Here is a 23,929-nt window from a genome sequence, read left to right as displayed (position 1 = left end):
TGCGGACACGCGACCCAGAGCTGACGTGGCACTGGCAGGCTTACATGTGGCGGTCGATCTTCTTGGACTCCCTGTATCTGCGGAGCAGGCGCCTCAGAATTCGCATCCTCCTCATCCAGGTCACCTTCTCGGGCATACGAGCATTGGCCGTACCCTTTCTCTTACCTAGCAAGGGAAAAATGGGATGAGAGTGAGGCCAAATTTCTGCAAGTGGAACAACACGCTTTTGCTGGAGTGTTTAACCCTTCAAGAAGAAAACTATTCACATACAAACTGTGTATTTTTCAGCCCTGCCACAAGACTCGTGGAGATGTTGCTCAATCTAAGCTTGCAGGTGGATCACGTACCGTGGAAAAGAGACATTTCTGGGAGCCAGCACTTACCGATGCCCATGTGCCTGCCCTTCCGGCGGGCCAAGGTGTTCTTCCTGCATCGGGCACGGGAGTGAACGGTCACAGGCTTGCGGATGATCAGACCATCCTTAATCAATTTCCTGATCTGCTGACCTGTGGAAAGAACTCCGTGTTCAACATCTTACGTGCAACGAGAGGACACATCAGGCAAGTACAGACTCCCGTCCGGCTTGTACAAACAGGATCCAATGCAAAGGACAAGCCAGGCCGTCCCCAAAGGCCCCTCATGCTGATGTAGCTGCTCGTCTCCCCTCCCATCTCTCCCTCACTAGTTATCTCAGAAGACACCACGTACTAAACCCGCTACCACAAACTCACCAGGCACCAAGTTCTTGTCAGTGCACTGGGGAGCTTTGCAAATTCTGCTGATGGACTCATTTCCACTCTGAAGTACAAAGCAGTTGCCAAAGTATCAGAATTTTATCTAAGCCAACCTCCTCGCTACCGAGCTGGTCAGAAAACCTCTTCCCACACCCCTGACACATCCCTTTTCCCCAGGGCAAGGCAAGCGATGCGCAGCACGGCCGCATCCGACGACTTACGCGAGTTCGCGTTGGCGATCTCATTCGTTTCGTTGGGATCCAGCCAGACCTTCTTTTTGCCGCAGCGCAGGACGCTGGAGGCCAGCCTCTTCTGGAGCCGGAGCATACTGCGGGGAACCGCGCACACAGCTCAGCGCCACGCCGGCCCCCGCGCCCGGACGGGGCTCTGGCAGCTCCTGAAGGCCGCGGGGCTGCGCTGCTGGAGCAGCACGACGGGGGAAAAGGGGGAGCGGCCACGGGCCGCAGGGCCCAAGAGCAGCGGGATCGGCCGCGCTCAGCGGTCCCCTCCCTCCCTCTGCCCCCCGAGGGCCCCTGGGGCTCCCCTCAGCGCAGGCCCCGGCCGCCATTTTCGCCCCCTCCCCAGCGCGCGGCCCAACCGCCATTTTCCCCAAGGCCTGAGGAGGCCGCAACCGCCTCGCAGGGCCCGGAGCCCCCCCCGCAGCGCAGCCGGGCAGCCCCCGCTACCGAGGGCTCCCCGCCGGTCACCCCCGCTCCCCATCGCTGCCGGGGCAGGCCCGGGGGGCGGCGGAGCGCGGCCCCTCACCTCATGGCGGCGGCGGCGGCGGCCGGGCTGAGAGGAAGAGGCGGCGGGCCTGGCCGCGCCCACAGCCAGTGCCGCGGGGAGCGGCACGTACCACCCCCCGCCTGCCCCGCTCCGTCCCCGCGGCCTCGGAGCGGCCCGAAGCGCGGCGAGAGAAGCGCGACGGTGGGGTTACGGGTGGAGAGGACACCCGGGGAGCCGAGACCCCCGCGGGACGTGGAGAAAAAGTCGCGGTTTTTTCCTCGCCCCCCCCCCCTCGCTGCAGGGTGGTACAGCCCGCGCCTGCGCGCGGGGCGGGGCCGGGCGGGCTCGGCGCATGCGCGGAGGCGCCTGTGGGCAGCACGTGGGTGAACTGGGAGGGCTGTGGGGAGCACTGGGCAGTACTGGGCCGCAGCTGGGGGGGCAGGAGCGTGCCCGGGGGCCGCGCAGGCAGGCTGGGGGGCTGCGGGGGGCTGCAGGGAGCCGGGGGGCTGCCCCCTCCCCGCCGGTGGGCCTGCCCTCCCTGTAGGCCTCCCCTCACCCCGCGGGGGGGTGGCCCCCAGCCCGGGCTCAGGCTCCTTGTTGGGTCTGAGGGGAAACCTGGGCCCGGGTTGTCCCTCCTCACCCTCCCCGCCTGCCCGGGCAGGTGTAGGTTAGGAGGAGTTGAGCGTCAGCTTTGTCACGTTGCTTTTCGTCACAAGAAATGGGATGTCGCGTTCTCTAGCGTTGGTGTGCGGTCAGTCCTGGTTTCCCAAGAAATGGCCCCAAAGGAGGGTGGTGTGAGCGTCCGGGCGTTGGTGCAGGAGAGTGGCGAGCTGGGAGCTCGGATCCTGCTTTGTTTCCGCTGTGGATCAAGTTCCACCTCTTGCAGCGATTGGGTTACGGTGCTGCTGAGAAAGGGGGGGATTCGTATTTTCCTGTGAAATAACCCCTTGGGAGGGGTGTAACAGCGCTACAGCGAGGGCTGGCGTTGGCAGAGAGCGTTTCACCTTCCCAATATTTTGTGATCAAAAACAGTAAGTGAGGTCTGGGCCTGTTAGTGGCCCATTTTGCAGCTGGAAAACTGAGGCAGGGACAGGCGGAATGATGTTTCATGGCTCTCCCAGCCAGAAGCGCTTCCCAGAAAATGCCGTAGTGAGGCTTGAAATGGGCCTGGTGGCAACTGGTGTCCCGGTGTCAGAGAAACGACCCAGAAAAACGCTGGAGTCTCTCCAGGAACAGATTGTTGAAGAGTTCCTGGAAGAAGGGAATGCTTATAAAACGCTAACGTATAGATTGTAACTGGCCTAAAAACACAGGGGTTTCTCCATGACTTGAATTTCTACTTTAAAGTGAACTTGTCCAGTGAAAATGTTGCTTTTTAACCACCCAAATGTGAAGTAGCACCCAAATTTCATCATTTTGCACCTTCCTTTCAACCGCTGAAGGTGGCGAGTGGCTGGAGAGTGAAAGCCTCCAAAGGAGCCTCGTTAAACACCCGAGACAAGATGCTAACGGTTCCTTTTGAATCTGGCGGCCGTAGCGCAGTCAACATATGGCGTGAGAAGAGGAGCCGATGGCAACAGATTTTTGGTTCATTTTGAGAGAAAAACACGGATAAACACAGGCTTTTGCTGTTTAAAAACTGACTCATCATTTTCATAAAACAAACAGCAAAATCTGGAGGTTCCTGAGGCAGGAGAGTGGCTGGGTTTTAATTATCGGCCCGGGAGTGGCTCTTGGGGTTTTGCCGATGGAAATTAAAGCGTGGAGGGTGCGTGGGAGACGCGGGGGTGCGCGTGTCCCGAGCCCTGGGGAGGTGTCCCGCTGGGTGCTGAGATTCCAGGGGGAGCAGGAACAAAGAGATTGATTTGCCCCCCAATTTGAGGAGAGGTTTCAGCCTGGGTCCCCCCAAGCGAGCCCCCCAGGAGGGGCCGTGCCCCTGGCAGCGCCGGGGGAGGCCCGGGGAGCGGAGGAGCTCTGGCAGCTGGAAGGGAGAGATGCTGTAATTGCGTTACGCTCCCACGCAGCTGCCTGGGAATGGTGCGTTCGCCCTCCGCCTCCAGGCCCCCGCTGCCTCTGCCCTGGCACCCGGCTCTGCCTCCCCAAAACACCCTCGTCACCACCCTCTGCTCCCCACCACAGACACCCCCCCGGGGCGGGGTGGGGGGGCTTCAGCTGCATCAGCCTCATGGCCCAGGCCGGGGCGAGGAGGGCAAAGCCAGAGACGGGCAGGATTTGGTGTTGGGGGTCAATGAAATCCCAACACCCGGCGCTTGGCCAGGCACGAGGCGCAGAGTCAGGGCATGGTTGGGGCTCCGGGGTTGTGTCCTGGGCTCAGTGTGACCCCCCCCCTCCTCCCGAGCCCCCCTTCCCCACCTGCCCGGCTGCCACGACGTGTGCGCCGATGTCGTCATAGGCACCTCGCGGTGCCGGTGATGGACGGGGGCTGCGAATGGAAACTCTGGTGGCAGCTGTCCCGCTTCCCGGGCGCATTGTCCCGCAGCTGCGGGAGCTGGGCCTGGAGCAGGAAAAGACCCGCTGGCGCGGGGCACGGAGCAGGGGAAGGGGGGGCCCAAGGAATTTTTAACTTTCCAACAGCCGGCGGCGGCAGCTCCTGCGGTGCAGTTGCCATGAGATGAGTGCGGGAGGTCTCAGCCTGGTCCTGCCCAGGGAGGAGGTGGTCGGCCCCGGCGCCGGCAGGGTCCCCGGGGAGGGGGCAGAGGCAAGCTGCGTCCTGCCCGGCACACGCCAGCCCTCGCCCACCCACTGGCACGCGTGGTCTGTCCCTCGGAGCTGCTGGCAGGAGGAGGCAGGGATGGTGCTGGGGACAGGGGCCCCCCCAGACTCCTGGTTCCCCTATGCACTATAGGGGGGACAGTGGGTGCCAAGTGAAGCCCCTTCCCCACCGTGCGTGGGGCCCATCGGCCCCGGGGAGGGGTGTGTGTGTGTGTCCCCAACATTGCCGCGGGGTCCCCAGGGTGCCTTTTCCCTGGGTGCTTCACGCAGGGGGGTGCAGATGGCTCTGGGTCCGGGTGTGGGTGTCTCTGGGGGGCAGAGGGGCTCGGGGGGGGTGTGGGGTGTGGGTCACTCTGAGGCTGCAGGGATCCCAGTTTGGGGGGGGTCTGGGGGGGCAGAAGCTGGAGGTTTAGGGGCAGCCTGATCCTGAGGGAGCCCCAGGTTCCCCAGACTGTGGCACATCCCGCTCTGGGCACTGATGTTTGGGGATGGGGGCACACGTCCCTGTGCGACCCCCCCAAAATGAGCCACACAACAGCCTGGGGACCCTGTGTGTCCCCCCCATCTCTTTTTGGGGTTCCCCCCCCCCCAGCAAGCAAGCCTGCTCCGGGCTAAAGCCTGGGCGTGTGAGCCACGGTGGGCACCACTGCCCCCCCCCCAATTTTGGGGAGGGGGGATCCTCCTCACCCCCAGGGGTAGGAGCCGCTTTGGGGGTACCCTACCTGGGAAGGGAGGCGGGGGGGCCGCATCCCCCCATCCCTGCCGGGAACGCGGTGGGAGCGGCCGAGGCGGAGGCGGCCGCCCGCCATCCCTTGTCCCCCCCTGCCGCCGTCCCTACTCCTCCTTCCTCCTTCTCCTCCTCCTCCATCCTCCTCCTCCTCTCGCTCGCTGCACGCCGGGGCCGCCGTCACCGCGGGGGCCAGGCCTGGGCTCCATCGTCATCGTCATCGTCTTGTCCCTCTCTCTGTGTGTGTGTGTGTCTGTGTGTGTGTGTCCCCCCCGCACCCCAAAACCCGCCGACCCCGGCGAGCTCCATGGTGCGGGAAGGCGGCATGGCCCGAACCCCCTACAGCTCCACGCAGGACATCCAGATGGACGTCTTCGACAACGCCGCCCTCCAGGTGACACCCCGGGAATTTGGGGACGAGAAAAGGGGGGGGAGTCTGCGTGGGGACCAGCGCGCCCACTCCCCGGGGTACACTGGCGGGGGGGGGGGGGGGTGTGTGGTGAACCCCATCGATTCCCAACCCCTACACCCTGTAACGGGGGGGGGATTTCACCCCCAACATGCAAAACAGGGTGTCCCCCACCCCTACCCAAAGGAGGGACCCCAAATGCAGTCACCCCCCCCCCGCAATAACAACAAGCATTCCAGGGAAGGGGGTGTCCAGCCCCCAGGTTTGGGGAGCGCATGGGGGGGGGGGCTCTGTGCTGCTTGCTGTGTCACCGCACCCCCCCACCCCATCCCCTGGGTTTGCCCACCCGCAGCACCCCGGGGTGGGGAGGTGGGTGTGTGGGGGGGTTGTGTGTACCGGGAAACTTTTAGGAATTGGGAAAACTCTGCCGGGGTGGTGCCCCCCCTTTCCCCCCCCCCCCCTCCTCCAGCTTGTCCCCTTCAGCCTGGGGGAGAGAAGGGATGTGTCCCCGGCTGGTTCCAATGGGGTGGGGGCACCAGTGGAGAACCTCATCCCCATGGCCTGGCTGGGTGCTGACCCCCCCCGTGCACCCCCATGAGGTCAGACACCCCCCCGCCCCCCCCCCCCCCCCGTGGCAGCCTGGGAGGATCAACCAGTTGGGGTGACAGTTTGAGGGGGGGGGGACACACACGGGATGGAGACACAGGCCCTGGCTGCATCCAGCTGCCCGGGTGCTGGCAGAGCTGGGAGTCCCCCCCCGCCCCACTACCTCAGGGTGGGGGGGGGTGTCTCTGTGTGGCTGTGGTGAACCCCACGCTGGCAGCGGGGCCACTGTGTCCCGTCCCCCCCCCATCTCCGGGGACCTTCACCACTGCCCCCCAGCCATGTGCATCCACTACTGGGAGCGGCGGATGGCGGAAGGGGGGGGGGGGGCGGGCAGGGGTGTGGGGGGGTCCGGGGGCGAAGGACCTAAAAATACCCGGTGCTGCCCGGCGTGGGGACCACCCGTCCCCCGGCTGGGTGGCAGCTGGGCCCAGCTGTCCCTCCGCGACGCCGCTGAGGTGACAGCCCCGGCATGTCCCAGCCTCTCCCACCCCCCCACAGGAGACCCCCCCCACCCCGAGGAGGTGCTGCAGGCACTGGGGCATCCCCATCTCCTCCAGTCCATCCCAGTAGGAGGCACTGGAGGAAGCGGGGCGGGGGGGGGTCCCTTTGGAATGTGGGGTGGGTGGTGGGGGTGGGCACGGGGGTGCACACGCGTGTGCGTGTGCTCTGGCAGCGGGGGGGGGTGGCGGGGGGGTGTGGGGGTGCCCCCCCATAGCAGCCACCTCCCTGTGGCACTGGTTGGGTTCTGGTTTGGCCAGGCCCGGGGTGGGGGGGCAGAGTGTTTGGGGGGTGCAGCGAGGAGCCAGGCTCTCCCCCAAATCTGATCAGCCCCACCAGCTCCCCCACTCCTCCCCATGGGGATCCGGCCCCCCCGGATAAAGCAACGCCGGGTCCCTGGGGGGGGCTGCACGGCCCCCATGCAGGGGGGCAACCCCATCCCTTCCCTGCCTCAGTTTCCCTGGGAAGGAGCTGGGTTTGCTTGCGGGGGGGTGGAGGGGGATGAAGCATCCCTGGCAGCTGGGGCTGGGGGGGGCAGAGTTGCCCCCCGAGTCCTGGGGCTCCAGCGCTCCCCTCTTGCCCCCCCCCTCCTCTCCCTAGAGCAAGTACAGCAAACGCAAGAGCCGCTTCAAGCGCTCGGACGGCAGCACCTCGTCTGACACCACCTCCAACAGCTTCGTCCGGCAGGTGAGTGAGGGGGGGGCAGCTCTCCCCGGAAGGGGGGGTCCCAGAGGTCCTGCCTGCTTGTGGGGGGCCATTGTCCCCCCAGGGACTAAGGTGGGAGTTCAGGTTTGCAACAGAGCCTGGCCTGGAGGTGGCGGGGGGGGGGTGCAGGCGTTGCAATGGCTGAGCCAGACCTGGCCGTGCCCCCCACCCCCTCTCTGCCCTGCGGTGGGTGCTGGGGGGAGTTGTCCCCCCCCCATATTGGGAATATTTGGGGTCCTGGAGCCCCCCAGGTGTTCCCTGTCCCTGCTGGGGGTGCCAGGCAGGGGACACAGCCCTGGCATCACCCAGCTGGCATCAAAGCCACCCTCCCCAGCCCCGGCCACCCGGCTGGCTTGGCAGCGGCCCCTGCGGCCCCCCCCGGCCCCCCCCACCCCCTGCCCGGCACCGGGCTAAATATACCCGGGGCGGCTGCGAACGTCCCAGGGCTGAAACCTGACCCACGGGTGCCCCAACCCAGCGCCCGCCCGCCCCACTCGCCCCCGGCCCTGCCACCATGGAGATAGCCGGCAAAGACCACCCCGCCGCCCCGGTGAGCGTCCCCCCCCCACCGCCCCGCAGCCCCCCCCAGCCCCCGGGGCACCCTCCTCCTGTCCCGGTTTGCCGGCTCTGCCCTGGGGGCAGGGTCCCCCCCCTCTCGGCTCCGTGGGGGTTGGAGCGGGTGGTCCCGGGAGCTGGGGGGACCCACGGGGTGTGCGGGGTGAGGGCATCGTGCCTGGACCCCAGGTGACACCACACCCCCCCCCCCCAAAAGGCCCCTGCAGTCTCACCATGGGGCTGGGGGGCTCAGGAGGGGCCAGACCCCCAGCAGCGGCAGGAGGAGATGGGGCAGCTGGTCTCTGCCCTGTGGTTTTTGGGGGGGGGTCCCCTGGGGGGCTGCTGCCCCATGGCCAGGGGTAGGGGCCTGTGTGAAGGAGAGCGGCCCCCACCTCCCTGCTCTTTGGAAAAGAAGGGGAAAAACGGGGGGTGGGGGGTCCCGCAACCCCGGGGGGCTCTGGGGCGGCTGAGGGGGGATTATAGAGGGGCTGGGGGGGAGCAGCCCCTCAGGGCAGTTGGTGCCTTTGCCGTCCCCCGCAGCACCCACTACCCCGGGGCTGGGGGACCCCGTGGGTGTCCCCGTTACCCCCCCACCCAGGCTTTGTCCCCAGAGGCTGGGGGGTGAGCAGAGGGTCCCCAATCCCACCCCAGCTCCCGCCTTGTCCTGGGGTGACCCCAAGTCGCCCCATAGCACCCTTCCCCCATTGCCATGGGACCCCTTGGGGGGGGTGGAGGGACAGCGCTGTCCCCGCTGGCCTTCCCTGAGGTGGGGGACAGCCGGGGGGGGTGCAGCGGGCAGGCGTGGGGGGGTCCTCGTGGCTTTCCCAGCTCTGAGGAGAGGCCCGGGGAGGCCGACGGCAGCGGGACGGGAGCAGGCGCCGGCTCAGTATCACGTTCCACGCCGGAGCGGTGGGAACAGCTGCGGCCCTCGGCCTGCCGTAACCCCGCCACCGGGGATGCCACCGGGCAGGATTTGCCCCCGCCTGGGCAGGAGGCAGCTTTTGGGGGGGTGGTTTCTCCCCAGCGTGCCCAGAAGCCACGATGATGGGCACCAAGCCCTAACAAGAGGATCCTGATGGTGCAAGGGGGGGAAAAGGCTGCGGGGTCGGGTTTGGGGGTGGGTTCCCCCTTTTGGGGGAGGGCCGGCGCGGGCTGAGCCCTCTCCCCGCTCTCGCAGGGCTCGGCGGAGTCGTACACCAGCCGCCCCTCGGACTCGGACGTGTCGCTGGAGGAGGACCGCGAAGCGCTGCGCAAGGAGGCCGAGCGCCAGGCCATGGCGCAGCTGGAGAAAGCCAAGGTGGGAGGGCTGGGATGGAAACCACCCCCCCCGCCGCCTCCCCAGTCACCCACCCGGACCCCTCCGCACCCCGCTGCCCTGGCAGGATGGGACCCACTGTGGGATGGGGCTGACCCCAGGCACGGGGACCCCCCCCGGCGCTGCCCCTGCTCTCCATCCCCGCAGCGTCCCGTCCCCCGGAGCGGTGGCATTGGGAAGGCAGTGGGGTCTACTGGTTAGAACTGGGAGCCCGGACACCTGAGTTCTCACCTTGGCTGAGCATCGTGTGGGCCCAGAGCAATTAGCTAATGAGCCCCTTGTTAGCTCCTGGGGTGTGGTGACCACCCTGTCCCCAGCCCAGGCTTCGGTGAGCAGCTGCGGTGCCCGTAGGAGCCTGGGGGGGGGACCAGCTCTCCCTGGGGGGGCGGATCTCCACGGGTTGGGGTGGGGGGAGATGCTGAGCCCTCTCCCGTTGGCAGACGAAGCCGGTGGCGTTTGCCGTGCGGACGAACGTCGGCTACAACCCTTCTGCCAGCGACGACATGCCGGTGCAGGGCATGGCCATCTGCTTCGAGCCCAAAGACTTCCTGCACATCAAGGAGGTGGGCACCGGGCTGGGGTAGAGGGGGGGTGGCAGGGGTGCGGGGTTGGGGTCCCTCTGGGGGTGGGTGGGGGCGTTTGGGGGTTTCAGGTGTCCGTCCCGCCCCCCCACTTCCCTTTCCCGGCGCAGAAGTACAACAACGACTGGTGGATCGGGCGGCTGGTGAAGGAGGGCTGCGAGGTGGGCTTCATCCCCAGCCCCGTCAAGCTGGAGAACATGCGGCTGCTGCAGGAGCAGAAGATGAGGCAGAACCGCCTGAGCTCGAGGTGGGGTTCATCCCTGGTCCCCCCCCCCCAGTTCCCCCCGGCCCCCCCCCATCCCACCCTCACTCCTGTGCCCCCTCTTTGTGCTTCTCCCATCCAGCAAATCAGGGGACAACTCCAGCTCCAGCCTGGGCGACGTGGTGACAGGGACCCGCCGGCCCACCCCCCCGGCCAGCGGTAAGAGTGTCCGGGGTCCCTGCAGCCTCAGCGGGGCAGGGCCAGCCCGGGGGGGGGTTGATCCTTCCCCTGTCCCCCACTGGGTAACCCCCCTTCGTCCACAGCTCCGGCCCCTCCGCCCCGGGTGCAGGCAGGCGGGTGCACACCCCCCTCCCTTGGGGACCCCCTCTCCCCTGCTTCTCCTCCCACCCATCCCCACCACCCTCCTGCTCTCTCCAGCCCCCCCCGTCTCCATTTTCTCCTTCTTCCATCGCCATTATCGCTCTTCTTTTCTCCCTCCCCTCTCCCCGGCTCCGGCTGCCCCTCCGTCCCCAGGTGCCCTGGACATGCCTAGCTTTGCCTTTGACCCCGATGAGTTAGAGGAGGAGGAGGCCATGGAGACCCACCGCTCCCCTAAGAGTAGCGTGAGCAGTGTCACCACCCCCCCCGCCCACACCAAGCGCATCCCCTTCTTTAGGAAGGTAACGGCACCCGCCGGGGCCCCCCCCCGCCCCGCTCGCCTGCTGCACCCTGCCTGCCCTAACACTGCCTGGGAGGGCTGGCGGGGGCTGCGGGGGCACCCGCCGGGTGCTGGGGGCCACGCGCTGCCCGAGCACCCTGCCTGCGCCGCCACGGCGCGTCCCCACGCCGCAGCATGGGCATGAGAGTCTGCAGGGGACGGGGCGGCGGGGGGGTCCCCCATGCACCGTGGGGTGGGACAGGCCGTGGCTGATCCTCCCTCCCGTGGGCCATGGGGTGGATCAGGCCGTGGCTGCCCCCCTCCGTGGTCTATGGGATGGATCAGTCCGTGGCTGCCCCCCCCCCGTGGTCTATGGGATGGATCAGTCCATGGCTGCCCGCCTCCATGGCCTATGGGATGGATTAGTCCGTGGCTGCCCCCCCCCCCCATGATCTATGGGATGGATCAGTCCGTGGCTGCCCCCCCCCCGTGGTCTATGGGATGGATCAGTCCGTGGCAGATCCTCCCCCCATGATCTATGGGATGGATCAGTCCGTGGCTGCCCCCCCCCCGTGGTCTATGGGATGGATCAGTCCGTGGCAGATCCTCCCCCCATGATCTATGGGATGGATCAGTCCGTGGCTGATCCTCCCCCCCCATGATCTATGGGATGGATCAGTCCGTGGCTGATCTCCCCTCATGGTCTATGGGATGGATCAGTCCGTGGCTGCCCCCCCCATGATCCATGGGATGGATCAGTCCGTGCCCCCCCCCACCCCCCCGTTGCCTGGGGTCCCCCAGTGTGCGCATGGTGTGTGCCAGCACGGCCGGTGTCTCGTCTCCCCCCGCGAGTGGGAATGGACTGTTCCTCCCCCCCAAACTGGGCAGAAGCTGGGGGGGGATTCGGGCGCAACCACAGCCCGTGGCGGGGGGGGGGAGTGTCTGCAAGGGCTTGTGGCCCCCCGCCACCCCCCCATCCCGCTCTCCAAGCCCCGCAGAGCCCCCGCTTGCCCCCCAAATGGAAGATCAGGGCAATGCTTCATGTGAACCCACTCATGGAGCAGCCCCCCGGGGGGGGGGACACACACACGCAGCCCCCCGGGGGGGGGGGGACCCACACGCACACCCCCGTCCCCCCCAGCCCAGCTCGGTGCCCCCGCTCCCCGCGGATAACACGCATGCCTTGTTTGTCTTCTCTTGCCCCCCCCCCGGCCCCGTGCGGCCTCTCGGGACGTAGCGAAGCAGAAGCAGAAATCGGTAAGTAGCGTCAGGACCCCCCCGGGAGGGCCCGCGGGGAGGGGATGGGGTGCCCCCCGCTTGCAGCCCCCGCCCCTTTCCCCCCCATCCCCAGAGCTGCCCTTGCAGGGGTGAAGCTGAGCGTCCCCCGGTGTCCTGGCCCCCCTCCCCGGCCCCCCCCAGCCCCACTAACACCCCGGTTCTGCCCCCCCAGGCCGAGCACGTGCCCCCATACGACGTGGTGCCCTCCATGCGGCCCATCATCCTGGTGGGGCCGTCGCTGAAGGGCTACGAGGTGAGGAGTTAGGGGGACGAGGTGGGGGACAGGATATGGGGGACACACACACACCCCCCAGCCCCCATGCTCTTCCTCCCTCCCCAGGTCACAGACATGATGCAGAAAGCGCTCTTCGACTTCTTGAAGCATCGCTTTGATGGCAGGTGAGACAGGCGGCTGCGTGGCCGGGGGATCCTTCACCCCATGGGGGGACCCCTGACCCCTCGGAGGACCACTAATCCCATGGGGGGACCCCTAACACCATGGGGGGACCCCTAATCCCATGGGGGGACTCCAACACCACAGGGGACTCTTCACCCCACGGGGGGACCCCTAACCCCATGGGGGATCTCTGACCCCATAGAGGACCCCTAATCCCATGGGGGATCCTCTAACACCACGGGGGGACCCCTAACCCCATGGGGGACCCCTAACCCCGGGGGGGGGCACCCTCAGCCCTGCCCCATGGCTCTTGCTCTTGCGGGGGGATCTGTCCCCAAGGAGCAGGAGTCCCGTGGCCGCAGCTCCTGGCAGCGCCAGGGGTGGGAGGAAGAGGATGGCAGGAGGATCCCATTCTGCCCCCCCAGGGGGGTGGGTGTGTACTTGGGGGTGGGGGGAGGGTGTTTGCACCCACTGTTGCTCCCCCCACCCACCGGTGCCCTCTCGGCCTCGCAGGATCTCCATCACGCGGGTGACGGCCGACATCTCCCTGGCCAAACGCTCTGTCCTGAACAACCCCAGCAAACACACCATCATCGAGCGCTCCAGCACCCGCTCCAGCCTGGGTAAGGCTCACCCGCCCCACGCTGACCCCCCCAAACCCCCCCAGCCCCCCCCAAGCCTCCATCTGTATCAGCCTGGCAGCCTCCTGCCCCTCCCAGCTCGTCCATCCCGGGGTGCTCATCCCGCCAGCGCCAGCGCACGGCTGGTGGGGGTGAGGTGTGGGGGTGTGGGGTGACTAACGTGGGGGGGACCCGGGGCTGTGCGCTCCCCCCTGGCTGGTTTGACTCGGTCTCTCTCTCCCTCCTCCTTTTTATCTTCTCTCTGCTGTGTTTTTCTTTCCTTCCCTTTTTTTCCTTTCCTTTGGGTTTCCTCCCCTCCGTGCTGCTTCCTTCCTCCCCTGCTCCTGATACAGATGTCTTGGGTATGTAGCGTGGACCCGCCGGGACCCCTGGCAGCCCCCTGCCCGCCGAGGGGTGGGGGGGCAGCAGGGGACATGTCCCCTGAGATCCCCGTCCTCCCTGCCTGGCCGTGACCAGGCTCTGGGATGCAGCAGGGTCTGAGGGTTGGGGTCACCTCGGTCACACAGCCCCATCTGACCCCCCACCCCAATTGTGTGTGGGCCGGGGGGGGCTTTTTGCCCCTTCCTCACCCAGCCGGTGCCAGTGCTGGGGGCCCACTGTGGCGAACTCCCCCCCGTCCCTGGGGCTGGGGTGACACTGGAGTGGCCAAGCCCCAGCACAGGTCCTGTCCCCATCCCGTTGCCCTCGTCCCATCTCCCAGCCATTGTCCCCTCAGCCCCCATGTCCCCCCCCGTGCTGTCCCCCTGACCCTCGCTGTCTCCCTGCTCCCACAGCCGAGGTCCAGAGCGAGACCGAGCGCATTTTCGAGCTGGCCCGGACGCTGCAGTTGGTGGCCTTGGACGCCGACACCATCAACCACCCGGCCCAGCTGGCCAAGACATCCCTGGCCCCCATCATCGTCTACATCAAAATCACCTCCCCCAAGGTGGGTGCGGGCCCCGGGGGCGGGTGGGGGGCAGTCCTAGACCCCACCCTGCCATGCTGTGGAGGGGTGGGGGGCTGGGTGGTGACAGCCGGGTCCCTACGGCCCCCCCCCGGGGCTGCCCTCCCCTGCCCCAGGTGCTGCAGCGGCTGGTGAAGTCCCGGGGTAAGTCCCAGGCGAAGCACCTCAACGTGCAGATGGTGGCGTCCGACAAGCTGGCGCAGTGCCCGCCCGTGAGTACCCTGCCTGCCCTGCCTGCCCTGCCCGCCCGCCCTGCCATGCCCTGCCTGCCCTGCCTGCCCTGCCTGCCCTGCCCTGCCCACCCTGCCCACCCTGCCCGCCCTGCCCTGCCCTGCCCTGCCCTGCCCTGCCCGCCCTGCCATGCCCTGCCTGCCCTGCCTGCCCTGCCTGCCCTGCCCTGCCCACCCTGCCCACCCTGCCCGCCCTGCCCTGCCTGCCCTGCCTGCCCTGCCCTGCCCACCCTGCCCACCCTGCCCGCCCTGCCCTGCCCTGCCCTGCCCTGCCCGCCCTGCCATGCCCTGCCTGCCCTACCCTGCCCACCCTGCCCACCCTGCCCGCCCTGCCCGCCCTGCCCTGCCCTGCCCTGCCCTGCCCGCCCTGCCCGCCCTGCCCTGCCCTGCCCTGCCTGCCCTGCCCGCCCTGCCTGCCCTGCACTCTGACCCCCCCCAGCCCCTCGTCCTGGTGTCGGGCTCCACCCCCTTGTGGCCCAGAGTCGCCACCGGAGTCTCCTCCCAGCACCTCGGGGACGTCAGTGGCTCCGCCCCGAGGCCGGAGGCTCCGCCCCAACAGGCCAGATGCTCCTCCCACCCCCTCAGCTTGGACCACAGGCTCCGCCCTGGGTCTGGAAGCCCCGCCCTGTCCCCTAGGCCCCACCCTGTCCTTTAGGCCCCACCCCATCCCTTAGGCCCTGCCCCATCCCTTAGGCCCCACCCTGTCCCCTAGGCCCTGCCCTGTCTCATAGGCCCCGCCCTGTCTCATAGGCCCCACCCCATCCCTTAGGCCCCGCCCCATCCCATAGGCCCCACCCTGTCCCCTAGGCCCCGCCCTGTCCCATAGGCTCCACCCTTGGTCCTGGCACCCCGCCCCGCCCCGCCCCGCCCCACAGCCTCCTCCCGTCGTCCCCAGGAGATGTTCGACATCGTGCTGGACGAGAACCAGCTGGAGGAGGCCTGCGAGCACCTGGCCGAGTACCTGGAGGCCTACTGGAAGGCGACGCACCCCCCCAGCAGCAACCCCCCCAACCCGCTGCTGAACCGCACCATGGCCACGGCCGCCCTGGCCGCCAGCCCCGCGCCCGTCTCCAACCTCCAGGTACAGGTTCTCACCTCCCTGCGCAGGAACCTGGGCCTCTGGGGGCGCGGGGGCACCGAGACCACCCCCAGCCCCCCCCGCACCCCTCGAGGAGCACGCGCTGTGAGACGGCAGCGGGGACATTCCCCCCCCCCCAACCCCCTCGTTCTTGGGGATACCCTTGGGACTGGGGACACCCCGCGGAATTGTGGCCTCCCAGGAGTGGGATCATCCTTGGGCTGGCCCCCTCTGGGGATCTGTGGCCCCCCCCAGGGGTGGGACCATCCCTGGGATTGCCCCCTCCCACCCCCCACAGGCACCTGCTCCCCTCCCTGGGTTTGGGGCCACCCTGGGGAATTGGAGCACCCCTGGGATGGGATTGTCCCTGAGATCATCCCCCCTGGGGACCTGTTTCCCCCACCCTGGGTTTGGGGCCACCCCTGGGGACCTGTTCACCTGCCCCCTCCCCGACTTTGGGGTCAAACCTGGGATCAGGGCCACCCCTGGGGACCTGCTCCCCTTCCAGGATTGGGGTCACCCCTGGGATCAGCCCTGGGGAGCTGCTCCCTGCCCAGGACTGGTGCCAGCCCCAGAGTCGGGGTCCCCCCTGGGGATCTGTGTCCCCTCCCAGGCCTGGAGCTCCCCTGGGGATTGGGGCCCCCCCAAGAATCTGGCCCCTCCAAGACCCCCTGGGTCCCCTCAGTGCCTCCCTGGGGGCTCCTGGGGTGCCAGCACCCCCATCTCACACCTCTCCGGAGCTCGGGGGGGCCGTGGCAGCCACGAGGCCTTATGGGGTGTCCTGGTGTGAGTGGGGGGGGGGGACACAGAGCCCCATCCTGCCCTGGGGTTCACGGTGCTGAGCCTGGGGGGGGCCGCAGCACCCGCCCAGGGCAGGAGGCAGAGGAGGGACGTCTGTCCTGTGTTGTCTGTCGCTAATTCTTCCAGCGAGCGGGACACTGCAGGCACGCCAGCCCCCCCCCCCCCCTTTCCCCGCAGCCCTCCCCATGCTGCTTGTCCCCCCCCCCCACCTGCCCCCCCGTCTCTGGCTCTGCCCCAGTGACCCCCCCACTCCCACCCCGGGGCTGAGACCTGTCGCCGTCATGTCCCGAGTGAGCGGTGCGATGCAGGCAGGCCAGGCTGGGCAGGAGTGCATGTGCCACCCCTCCTGCACCCCCCCAGCTAACCCACCCCCCCACTAACCCCCCCCCACCCCGTCCCTCTGTCCGTCTGTCCGTCCCTTCTTGCACGGTGTGGTTGCTTCTCCTAACCAGGGTCCGTACCTAGTGCCCGGGGAGCCGCCGCGCGAGGGGGAGCACGGCCGCCTCCGGCAGGGCCCCGGCGAAGCGGGGGGCCGCGGGCAGGGCCGCCCCCCCCCGCCGCCCTCCCGCCCGGCCCCCCGCAGCCTGTCCCGCCAGGACACCTTCGACTCGGAGACCCCGGGCAGCCGGGATTCGGCCGGCACGGAGCCCGGCGATTCCTGCTGCATGGACATCGAGACCGACCCCGGCGAGGAGGAGCCACCGGGTCCCCCCGGGGCCGCACCCCGCGCCCCCCCCGGCCACCAGCACCCCGGAACCTGGGACAAGGACGAGCCCGGGCACGGGGGCCGGGGGCCACGGGGCCGAGACCGCTGTGACTCCGACCCGCCGGAGCCCCTCGGCCTGGACCGGAGCGACGCGGAGGGCTGGGGCCAGGACGTTTACATCCATTAGGGTGAGGGGGTGCAGGCAGGGATGGAACCCCCCCCCAGCTCCCAGCGTTGGTTTTGGGGTGGGGGAGAACCCCCCTGGTTGCCTTTGTGCCCCCCCCAAAGCCCGGCCAGCTGTGCCATGGGGAGCCCCTGCTTTGTCCTGGGGGCTCCCCCTGCCCCACTCCTTGGTGTGTGGGGGGTGTCTCCCCTCGCCCTCCCACCACAGCCCCCCAGCATCTCACGGTGCCTCGGGCCTTCCCCCCCCCCCCGCACCCCCAGGGAGAGCAAGTGACCAAAGGGGACCCCGGGTGACCGGCATGTCCCCATGTCCCCCCCCTCCCCGGGTGCCCCCGCTTCTCCATGGTGCTGTTTGCCACCCGGCTGTGGGGGGACCCCTGAGCTGGCCGTGGCAGTGGGGGGGGGGTCCCTGCCAGCTGCCCCCCCCCACATCCCCCTCCCAGGCAGTGTCTGCAGCCTGGCTCTGCACCCGTGCAGGGCTGTGACCCACAGCCCCCCCAGCAGCAAGGTGGGGGGGGTTGTGCATGCGTGTGCGGTGTGTGCAGGACTTTGGGGTGCTCCAGCAGTGGAGGGGTCCCCGCTGCCCCAGGTTGTGCCCCCCTGGGGTGCTGCCTGCACCCTGGGGGGCAGGGGCAGTTTGCATGTGTTTGCCTTGGAGGGGCTCTGCCTGAATGGGGGGGGGGGGCAAATCTGAGCCAGTTTGGGGGGGTCTAACACGTGCTAACAGCTGCCCAGCCCTGGCCTGCTGCGGCAGCACCCGGAGGGTCCCTCTGCCCTGGGGGGGCTCCACGCTGCCCCCCCCCTTTCCTTGGGACCACCGGGGTGCGCCGGGCAGTGCCAGACCCCTGCCCCTCCGCCCCCCCAAACCCCCCCTGTGCCAATCCCCCCGCCCCACCGTGCCTGACCGCTCTCACCCCATCCAGCTGTGTCTGTCCGTCCGTCCGTCCGTGAGCCTGTCTGTCCGTGTGTGTGTGTCTGTCCCCCCCAGCCCCACAGGGCTGCCTTCGCCCCCCCCCCCCCCCCCAGCACCCCGGGGCACTGCCTTCTCCTGCGCCCGCCCCGGGGTGTCCCTCGGCCCCCCCCCCACCTCCATCTCCACGGGGGTGACCACACCAGGGTGGAGCGGGGACACCCCACATCCAGCCCTTGCTGTGGGGCTGCGCTTGCCCCGCTTATGGGGCAGCGCCTTGCCCCCCTCCCCTCCCCGGGGGGGGGAGATGCTGGGGATCCCCGGGGTCGCTGCCTTACCCAGACCACCAAGCCTTGCCAGCCCAGGCCGGGGGGGGGGGCTCAGGGGGCACCCAGCCGCTGCCAAGCCACCTCTGCCCATCGCGTGCCTCAGTATCCCCTTTTTTGGGGGGGGGGGCAGGGGGGGGACACGGCACTCGGTGTCACTGCCTGCCAAGTGCTTTGAGACTCGCCTGCCCCCGCAGCGGCCAGGGTCCGGGCAGTGGGTTCCCCCCTCACGGGCAGAGGGACGTCCCGTATTTATGTCACTCCACAAACTTTATTTAAAAAGACCCAACAAAGTGTATTTTATTTATTTATTCTCGTTGGTGTGTGGGGGGACTCGCCCCGCTCGCTTGGTTCTTTGTAATAAACATTTCGGTGAGACCTGCCCCGCAGCTGTGCTTGGTGGGGGCTGCGCCGGGCTGGGGACACACACACACACACACACACGGGATCCGCAGCCACCAGGGAGGGGCCAGCGCTGAGACCGGGCACAACTCAGCTCTGCAGTGACCCCCCCCCCCATATCTCTCCGTGGGGTGGCCCTTCAGCGGGTGCCCGGGGTGGGGGCACTGCCAGGGCTGGAGCTGGGACCTGCCCAGCTCCTGGGAAGGGGCGAAGACCCAAAGCAGGAGTTAGTGGGGCTCCTGCCGCCCCGCTGCCAGGGTGATGGTCGCCAGCGGCAGCCACCGGGGTTTAGCGGCGCTCGGCCGGCTCCGGACACGTTATTTACAGGGAATAAATACAGCGCTGCCGGCTCAGGGCTGCCGGCACCTCCACTCGCTCTTCTCTGGGCCGTACTCGAACGCCTTCCTGCGGAGGGGACACGGGGATGTCAGTGCCGCCGCGGTCCCCAGGACCCAGGTGTCCGCCAGTCCCCCTCCCCGGCTCGGGGGGATCCCCAGCAGCCCCCTGTACTCACTCTCGCCCAGGTGCGGTGGCCCGGCAGACCAGCCCGGCCTGGCACGGGCAGACCTGGTTGATGCTGAAGGCCAGACCCCCGGGGGGCACGTGGCAGCTCTGGGCCAGCTCCAGCCGCCGCTGGCACACCCGCTCACCGTGCCGCCGCGCGCAGCAGCCGCCCGCGCCGCAGTCCTCGTCCCGCTGGCACCGGGCTCCTGGTGGGGCGGAAAACGGGGTTAGGGGACCCCCCCACATACACCATCGCCAGGCTGGGGGACAGAGATGGAGCCGCAGGGGCTGGGAGAAACGGGGCTGGGCCGCCCCCAGCACCCGTTGGCTTCGCACCGTCGAGGCTGACGCCGGAGGTTGGCGCCCGCCCCATCAGCGTGACTCAGGTCACCGGGGTGAGGCTGGCAGGGCTGTCCCTTGTGTCCCCCCCCCATCCCCGACCCCATCTCACCCTCCTGCCCGTCGGGCACCGGCTGTTGGCACTTCCCGAACATGCAGAGGAGCCCGTGGGCGCAGTGGGTGTCCCGGCGGCAGTACTGTCCCGCGGGGCGCGTGGGCAGGCACAGCCCGAAGTGCTCGTCGCAGAAGTGTCCGTGGGCACAGGGGGTGGCCGGGCTGCACGGGGTCACCTGCGGGGGGGGGGGACACACACACAGCACGTCAGGGCACCGGGCCCCATCCCTGACCCCCAGCCCTGACCCCGGGGACAGGCCAGAAACAGCAGCAGGGGGCAAAAAGCGTGTTTGGACGTTAGGAAGCGGAGCGGGGGGGGGGCGGTTTAGGGAGTGGGGGGCAAAGGCCGGGGGCAGCTCAGCAGCGCTGGGGCGACCCATCCCCGCGGGAAACAGCACCCCGCAGCGTTCCGGGTTTTTTTCTCGGGAAAAGAAAACCCAGCGGGGGATTGGGGGGTGCGTTTTGGGGGGGGAAGGGGAAGAGCGAGGGGTGGCGGCGGCGTTGCCGGAGCCCGTAAAAGTCCTGCTCCAGGTGAGGCTCGAACTCACAACCTCGGCATTGCTCCGCGTACTGCCCTATAAGTACCGCGCGCTGACCGATTGCGCCACTGGAGCGCCCGGCGCCGCCCGCCGCGCCCGCGCCCCCTCCCGGCCCCGCCGCCCCCCGCCCCCCGCATTGCGCTGCCCCCCCCCGCTCCCACCTTACACCCCCCCTTGCTGCAACTCCTGCACCCCCCGGCTGTGAACTCAGCTCCCACCCTGCTGCGAATCCTGTGCCCGCTCCTGCTCCCACCCCGCTGGAAACTCAGCTCCCCCCTGCTCCCACTCCCCCCCCCCCCCCCAGCTGCAGACCCTGCTCCCCCCACCCTGGCTGCAAATTCTGCATCCGCTCCTCTCACCCTGCTCCCCGCCCCCCCGGCTGTAAATTCAGCTCCCACCCTACTGCAAATCCCACACCCGACCCTGCGCCCACCCTGCTCCCACTCCCACCCTGCTGCAAATTCTGTGCCCACCTCTGCTCCCCCCCCCCCCGGCTGCAAATTCAGCTCCCACCCTGCTGCAAATTCTGTGCCCACCCCTGCTCCCACCCTGGCTGCAACCCCAGCTACAAATTCTACTCCCACCCCAGCTGTAAACTCAGCCCCCACCCTGCTACAAATCACCCCTGCGCCCACCCCTGCGCCCATCCTCTCCCACTCCCACCCTGCTGCAAATCCTGCACCCACCCTCCTGCAGCGGCACCCCCCGCTCCTCTCCCCCAGGAACCCCACGCCCGAGGGGGGGGGGGGTGTGGTGTGTTCCGGGGGGGGTCACCCACCCCCACTCACCTCCTCCAGGTTGTCCCCCGGGCTGGCGGCTTCGTGGGGCGGGTGCTGGGGCAGGGAGTACATCCAGGCCCAGAGGTGCGCGGGGGCCACGGGCAGGAGGGAGGCGACGAGGCAGAGGATGGCTGGGGACGTCACCATGCTGCTGGCGGGTGGCACTGGGGTGCTCGGGCCCGCGGCCGCTGGGTTTATGTAGCCCACGGGCTATCTTGGCCCCCGCTGCTAAAACTGTTTGCCCACCTAATGGGGAAGGAGGCGGCAATCAGGGGTTAAGGGATTAACATAATTGCCACCTTCCCCTCGCTGGGGGCAACAGCCCCAGAGTAAACGGCCCCCTCGGAGCAGTCTGGCTCCGGCGCCGGGGGGGGGGGGACTCCAGCCTTGGGGTGCAGCCCGGGGTGCCCTGGGTCCCTGTCAGCCCCTGGGGTCCCCCCGAGGCTCGGGGTGGCGGTGGCTGCCAGGTCACAAGCGGCTCCGTGCAACAACAGGCTTCGGTTCCCGGGTTTGTCCCCCCCCTTTTTTTCTGGGGTGACGGTGGGTGCCAGCACCCTGCCAGGTCACAAGCAGCTCCAGCAACAACGGGGTTCAGTTCCTGGGTTTGTCCCCCCCTTTTTTTTCTGGGGTGACAGTGGGTGCCAGCACCCTGCCAGGCCGCAAGCGGCTCCGTGCAACAACGGGGTTCAGTTCCTGGGTTTGTCCCCCCCTTTTTTCTGGGGCGGTGGGACACAGGGGACAGCGAGGATGGGGGGGAGGCGGAAGGAGAAAGCGGGGGGCAAAGGTTGGGACCCCCAGGAAGGGCAGCGGTGGGCACCTGGTTGGCATCTGGCCTGTGTTTTGTGTCGTGTCCCCGCTCCCCAACCCCGGTGCTTGCCCCCCCCCCCCCCGCCCCCCTCCCCTGCACACAGTCCCCGGGGGTGACGGGCTTTGCGCCCTCCCTAACGGGTTTGCAAACGAGGTGTTTGCGTGTCCCGCCCTTATCTCCCCGCGGAGCTGGCACCGGCCTGGGCAAACCCGCAAATGGCCCCCCCTGAGCGGATCCCCCAGACAATGCCACCACCATGTCCCCAAACAGGCGGGGGGGCTCAGCCGGGGCCCCCCCGCGCTCCCCCCAACCTCTCCAATACACTTCGCAGTGGGAAGAGCCCCCCCAGGACTGGCTCCCTGTTGCCAGGCTGTGACACGGGGGGGGGCTTTGTCCCCAGGGGCAGGAGCTGGTGGCTCGCTGGGAGTGGGGGACACCTGGGTGTCCCCTCCTTTGGGCTCCAGGGACGCATCCTGCTGCGAGGAGGGAGGTCACCCCCCCGTGGGGTTTCCCTCGCTGCGACTGGGCGATTGCCCCCTGCTTCGTGCCTCAGTTTCCCCGTCTGTAAAAGGGGAGGCTGATGGGTGACACGGGCGCAGCTCAGTGAGGGGACACCCCAGATCAGGGGCTCGAAAGCCACCGCGGCTGCTTGCACCGGGTGGGGGGACCCCAAACTTCCTTTCTCCCCGTGGTCCAGGAGGTGCCGGTGCCCCGGGGCAGGATCCGGCCCCGCACATGTCCGTTTGCGCAGTGGCTTAAGGAGCAAATATTGACCTCGCTCCTCGGGCGCGACCCCCCTGCGCCCCCCATCCGTCTCCCACTGGGCGATTGCCCCGACGCTGCTGTCTCTGGCTAATCCTCCCCCGCACCACGGAGGCCCCCCACGGCAGCTCTGCTCCCCCAAACCCCCCGGGGCTTACCCCAGCTGCAGCAGCTCGGGGGGGGGCCCATGTGCTCCCCCAGCCCCCCGAGCCCTGCGGTGGGCTGCACCCCCTGCGCCTGCTTTGCCAAAAACTCGGGGTTTGGCCCCATCCCGCTCTCTGCCGATGGGGTTTTGGGGCTGATGGGGCCACGTCCCCCCCCACCCTACAACCACTGAGGCCTGGGGTGGAGTGTGGGGGCTGGATCCTGCTTCCCCCCCCAACCCGCTGTGCAGGCAGAGATGTGGGGGGACACTGGGCTGGGGGAGGCCGGTGAGGTGTGTGTGGGGGGGGAGTGTGTGTGTGTGCACCATGGCTGGGTGTGCACATGTGGTTGGTGCACAGGGGTGCACGTGGGTGTCAGTGGGTGTCTGTGGGTGTCCATGGGTGCACGCAGGTGTGCAGGGGTGCTCGTGGGGGCATGTGGGTGTCTGTAGCTGCGCAGGGGTGTCTGTGGGTGCACACGGGTGTCCATGGGTGTGCAGGAGTGTGTGTGGGTGTCTGTGGGTGTCCGTGGGTGTCCATGGGGGTCTGTGGGTGCACACGGGTGTCCATGGGTGTGCAGGAGTGTGTGGGGGTGTCCATGAGTGTCTGTAGGTGTCCGTGGGTGCCCACGGCTGTCTGTGGGTGTCTGTGGGTGCCCGTGGGTGTCCATGGGTGTCTATGGGTGTCCACGGATGTCTGTGGGTGCCTGTGGGTGTCTGTGGGTGTCTGTAGGTGCCCATGGGTGTCCATGGGGGTCTGTGGGTGTTTGTGGGTTCTCGTGGGTGTCCATAGGGGTCCATAGGTGCCTGTGGGTGTCTGTGGGTGCCCGTGGGTGCTCAGGGGGGGGTGCCCAGGGCCCGGCCGTGCAGCACTACAGGCCCGAGGCGGGAGACTGGCTGCGGCGTGGGGGTATAGCTCAGTGGTAGAGCATTTGACTGCAGATCAAGAGGTCCCCGGTTCAAATCCGGGTGCCCCCTTGTTTTCTTCCCCCTCTTTTTCTCCGTTGAAGGTTAAATTTTTAGAACCATGTACCAATATTATGCTCTAGGTCAAGAAAACTCTTCTTTGTCCGCGTTAAAGCCAAAGATCCCCGACCAGCAGAACCAGTTGGCAGCCGCCTTTGAGCAAGGACATCCCGGAGCAATTAGACCCTGACGAGGATTCATGGCCAGCTGGGCGAGCAGAGCCACGGTCCGTGTGCCCTCCGCTGAGCCCCCCTCGTTCGAATACCAAAAATCCCGCCTCTAGGTCAAAAAGACCCTTGTCCAGGTGAAGACCCTTCCCCTGAGCATGCGTAGCAGCAGAAGTGTTGTGTCAGCAGTATTATAATTGTATGTAAATTCTGACCAATCATCGTAGAGGGGATGGACTTGGCAAATCACCAACTCTGCAAGTTTTGTGTCTAAATGTTGCTCGAAAAGTCCCGTTGGGGGGTTTGATTTGGGGGAGACCACCGAGCCCGCGGGTTTGCGCAACCCGAAAATAAATAAGCGATGTCTCTCCTGAGTGTGCGATTATCGACCTATCACCGGGCCATGAACCCGCTTTTTGGATATTTTCACCCTTTTTATTCGCTCCCCAACCCCATGGCAGCGAG

General features: G+C 68.0%; 3 protein-coding genes and 2 non-coding genes across 5 annotated transcripts in view; 3 read left to right on the top strand and 2 right to left on the bottom strand.

Annotated features, from left to right (window-relative positions):
* STAC2 (SH3 and cysteine rich domain 2) overlaps positions 1–24 on the top strand; it is a 5,853-nt gene extending 5,829 nt beyond the window's left edge. The window contains 1 exon segment of the mRNA XM_074849674.1: positions 19–24. Coding sequence (XP_074705775.1) covers positions 19–24 — 6 coding nt within the window.
* Positions 8–1,636, bottom strand: RPL19 (ribosomal protein L19). The gene is made up of 4 exons (XM_074849366.1): positions 1,500–1,636; positions 956–1,062; positions 384–506; positions 8–165 (listed from the first exon to the last, which is right to left on the bottom strand). Exons 1-4 carry the CDS (start codon positions 1,502–1,504, stop codon positions 41–43), a joined length of 360 nt encoding a protein of 119 aa, XP_074705467.1. The 5' UTR covers positions 1,505–1,636; the 3' UTR covers positions 8–40.
* Positions 1,637–4,619: 2,983 nt separating this feature from the next.
* On the top strand, positions 4,620–17,296 carry CACNB1 (calcium voltage-gated channel auxiliary subunit beta 1). Its single transcript, XM_074849683.1, is given in 15 exon segments — positions 4,620–5,314; positions 7,034–7,120; positions 8,871–8,990; positions 9,449–9,571; positions 9,700–9,836; positions 9,934–10,010; positions 11,687–11,706; positions 11,900–11,980; positions 12,068–12,126; positions 12,638–12,747; positions 13,539–13,690; positions 13,825–13,920; positions 14,834–15,019; positions 16,270–16,633; positions 16,636–17,296. Coding segments are annotated over 15 exon segments (2,325 nt in total). The 5' UTR covers positions 4,620–4,681; the 3' UTR covers positions 16,716–17,296.
* Positions 17,297–19,824: 2,528 nt separating this feature from the next.
* TRNAI-UAU (transfer RNA isoleucine (anticodon UAU)) lies at positions 19,825–19,915 on the bottom strand. Its single transcript is given in 2 exon segments — positions 19,825–19,860; positions 19,878–19,915. It is a non-coding gene; the product is annotated as a tRNA-Ile (tRNA).
* A 3,322-nt stretch (positions 19,916–23,237) lies between these two features.
* Positions 23,238–23,309, top strand: TRNAC-GCA (transfer RNA cysteine (anticodon GCA)). The gene has a single exon. It is a non-coding gene; the product is annotated as a tRNA-Cys (tRNA).
* The last annotated feature ends 620 nt before the right edge of the window (positions 23,310–23,929 follow it).

Source organism: Strix aluco, chromosome 24, assembly GCF_031877795.1.
Source record: "Strix aluco isolate bStrAlu1 chromosome 24, bStrAlu1.hap1, whole genome shotgun sequence".
NCBI classification, from domain to species: Eukaryota; Metazoa; Chordata; class Aves; order Strigiformes; family Strigidae; genus Strix; species Strix aluco.
This window is presented reverse-complemented; position numbering and strand designations above follow the sequence as displayed.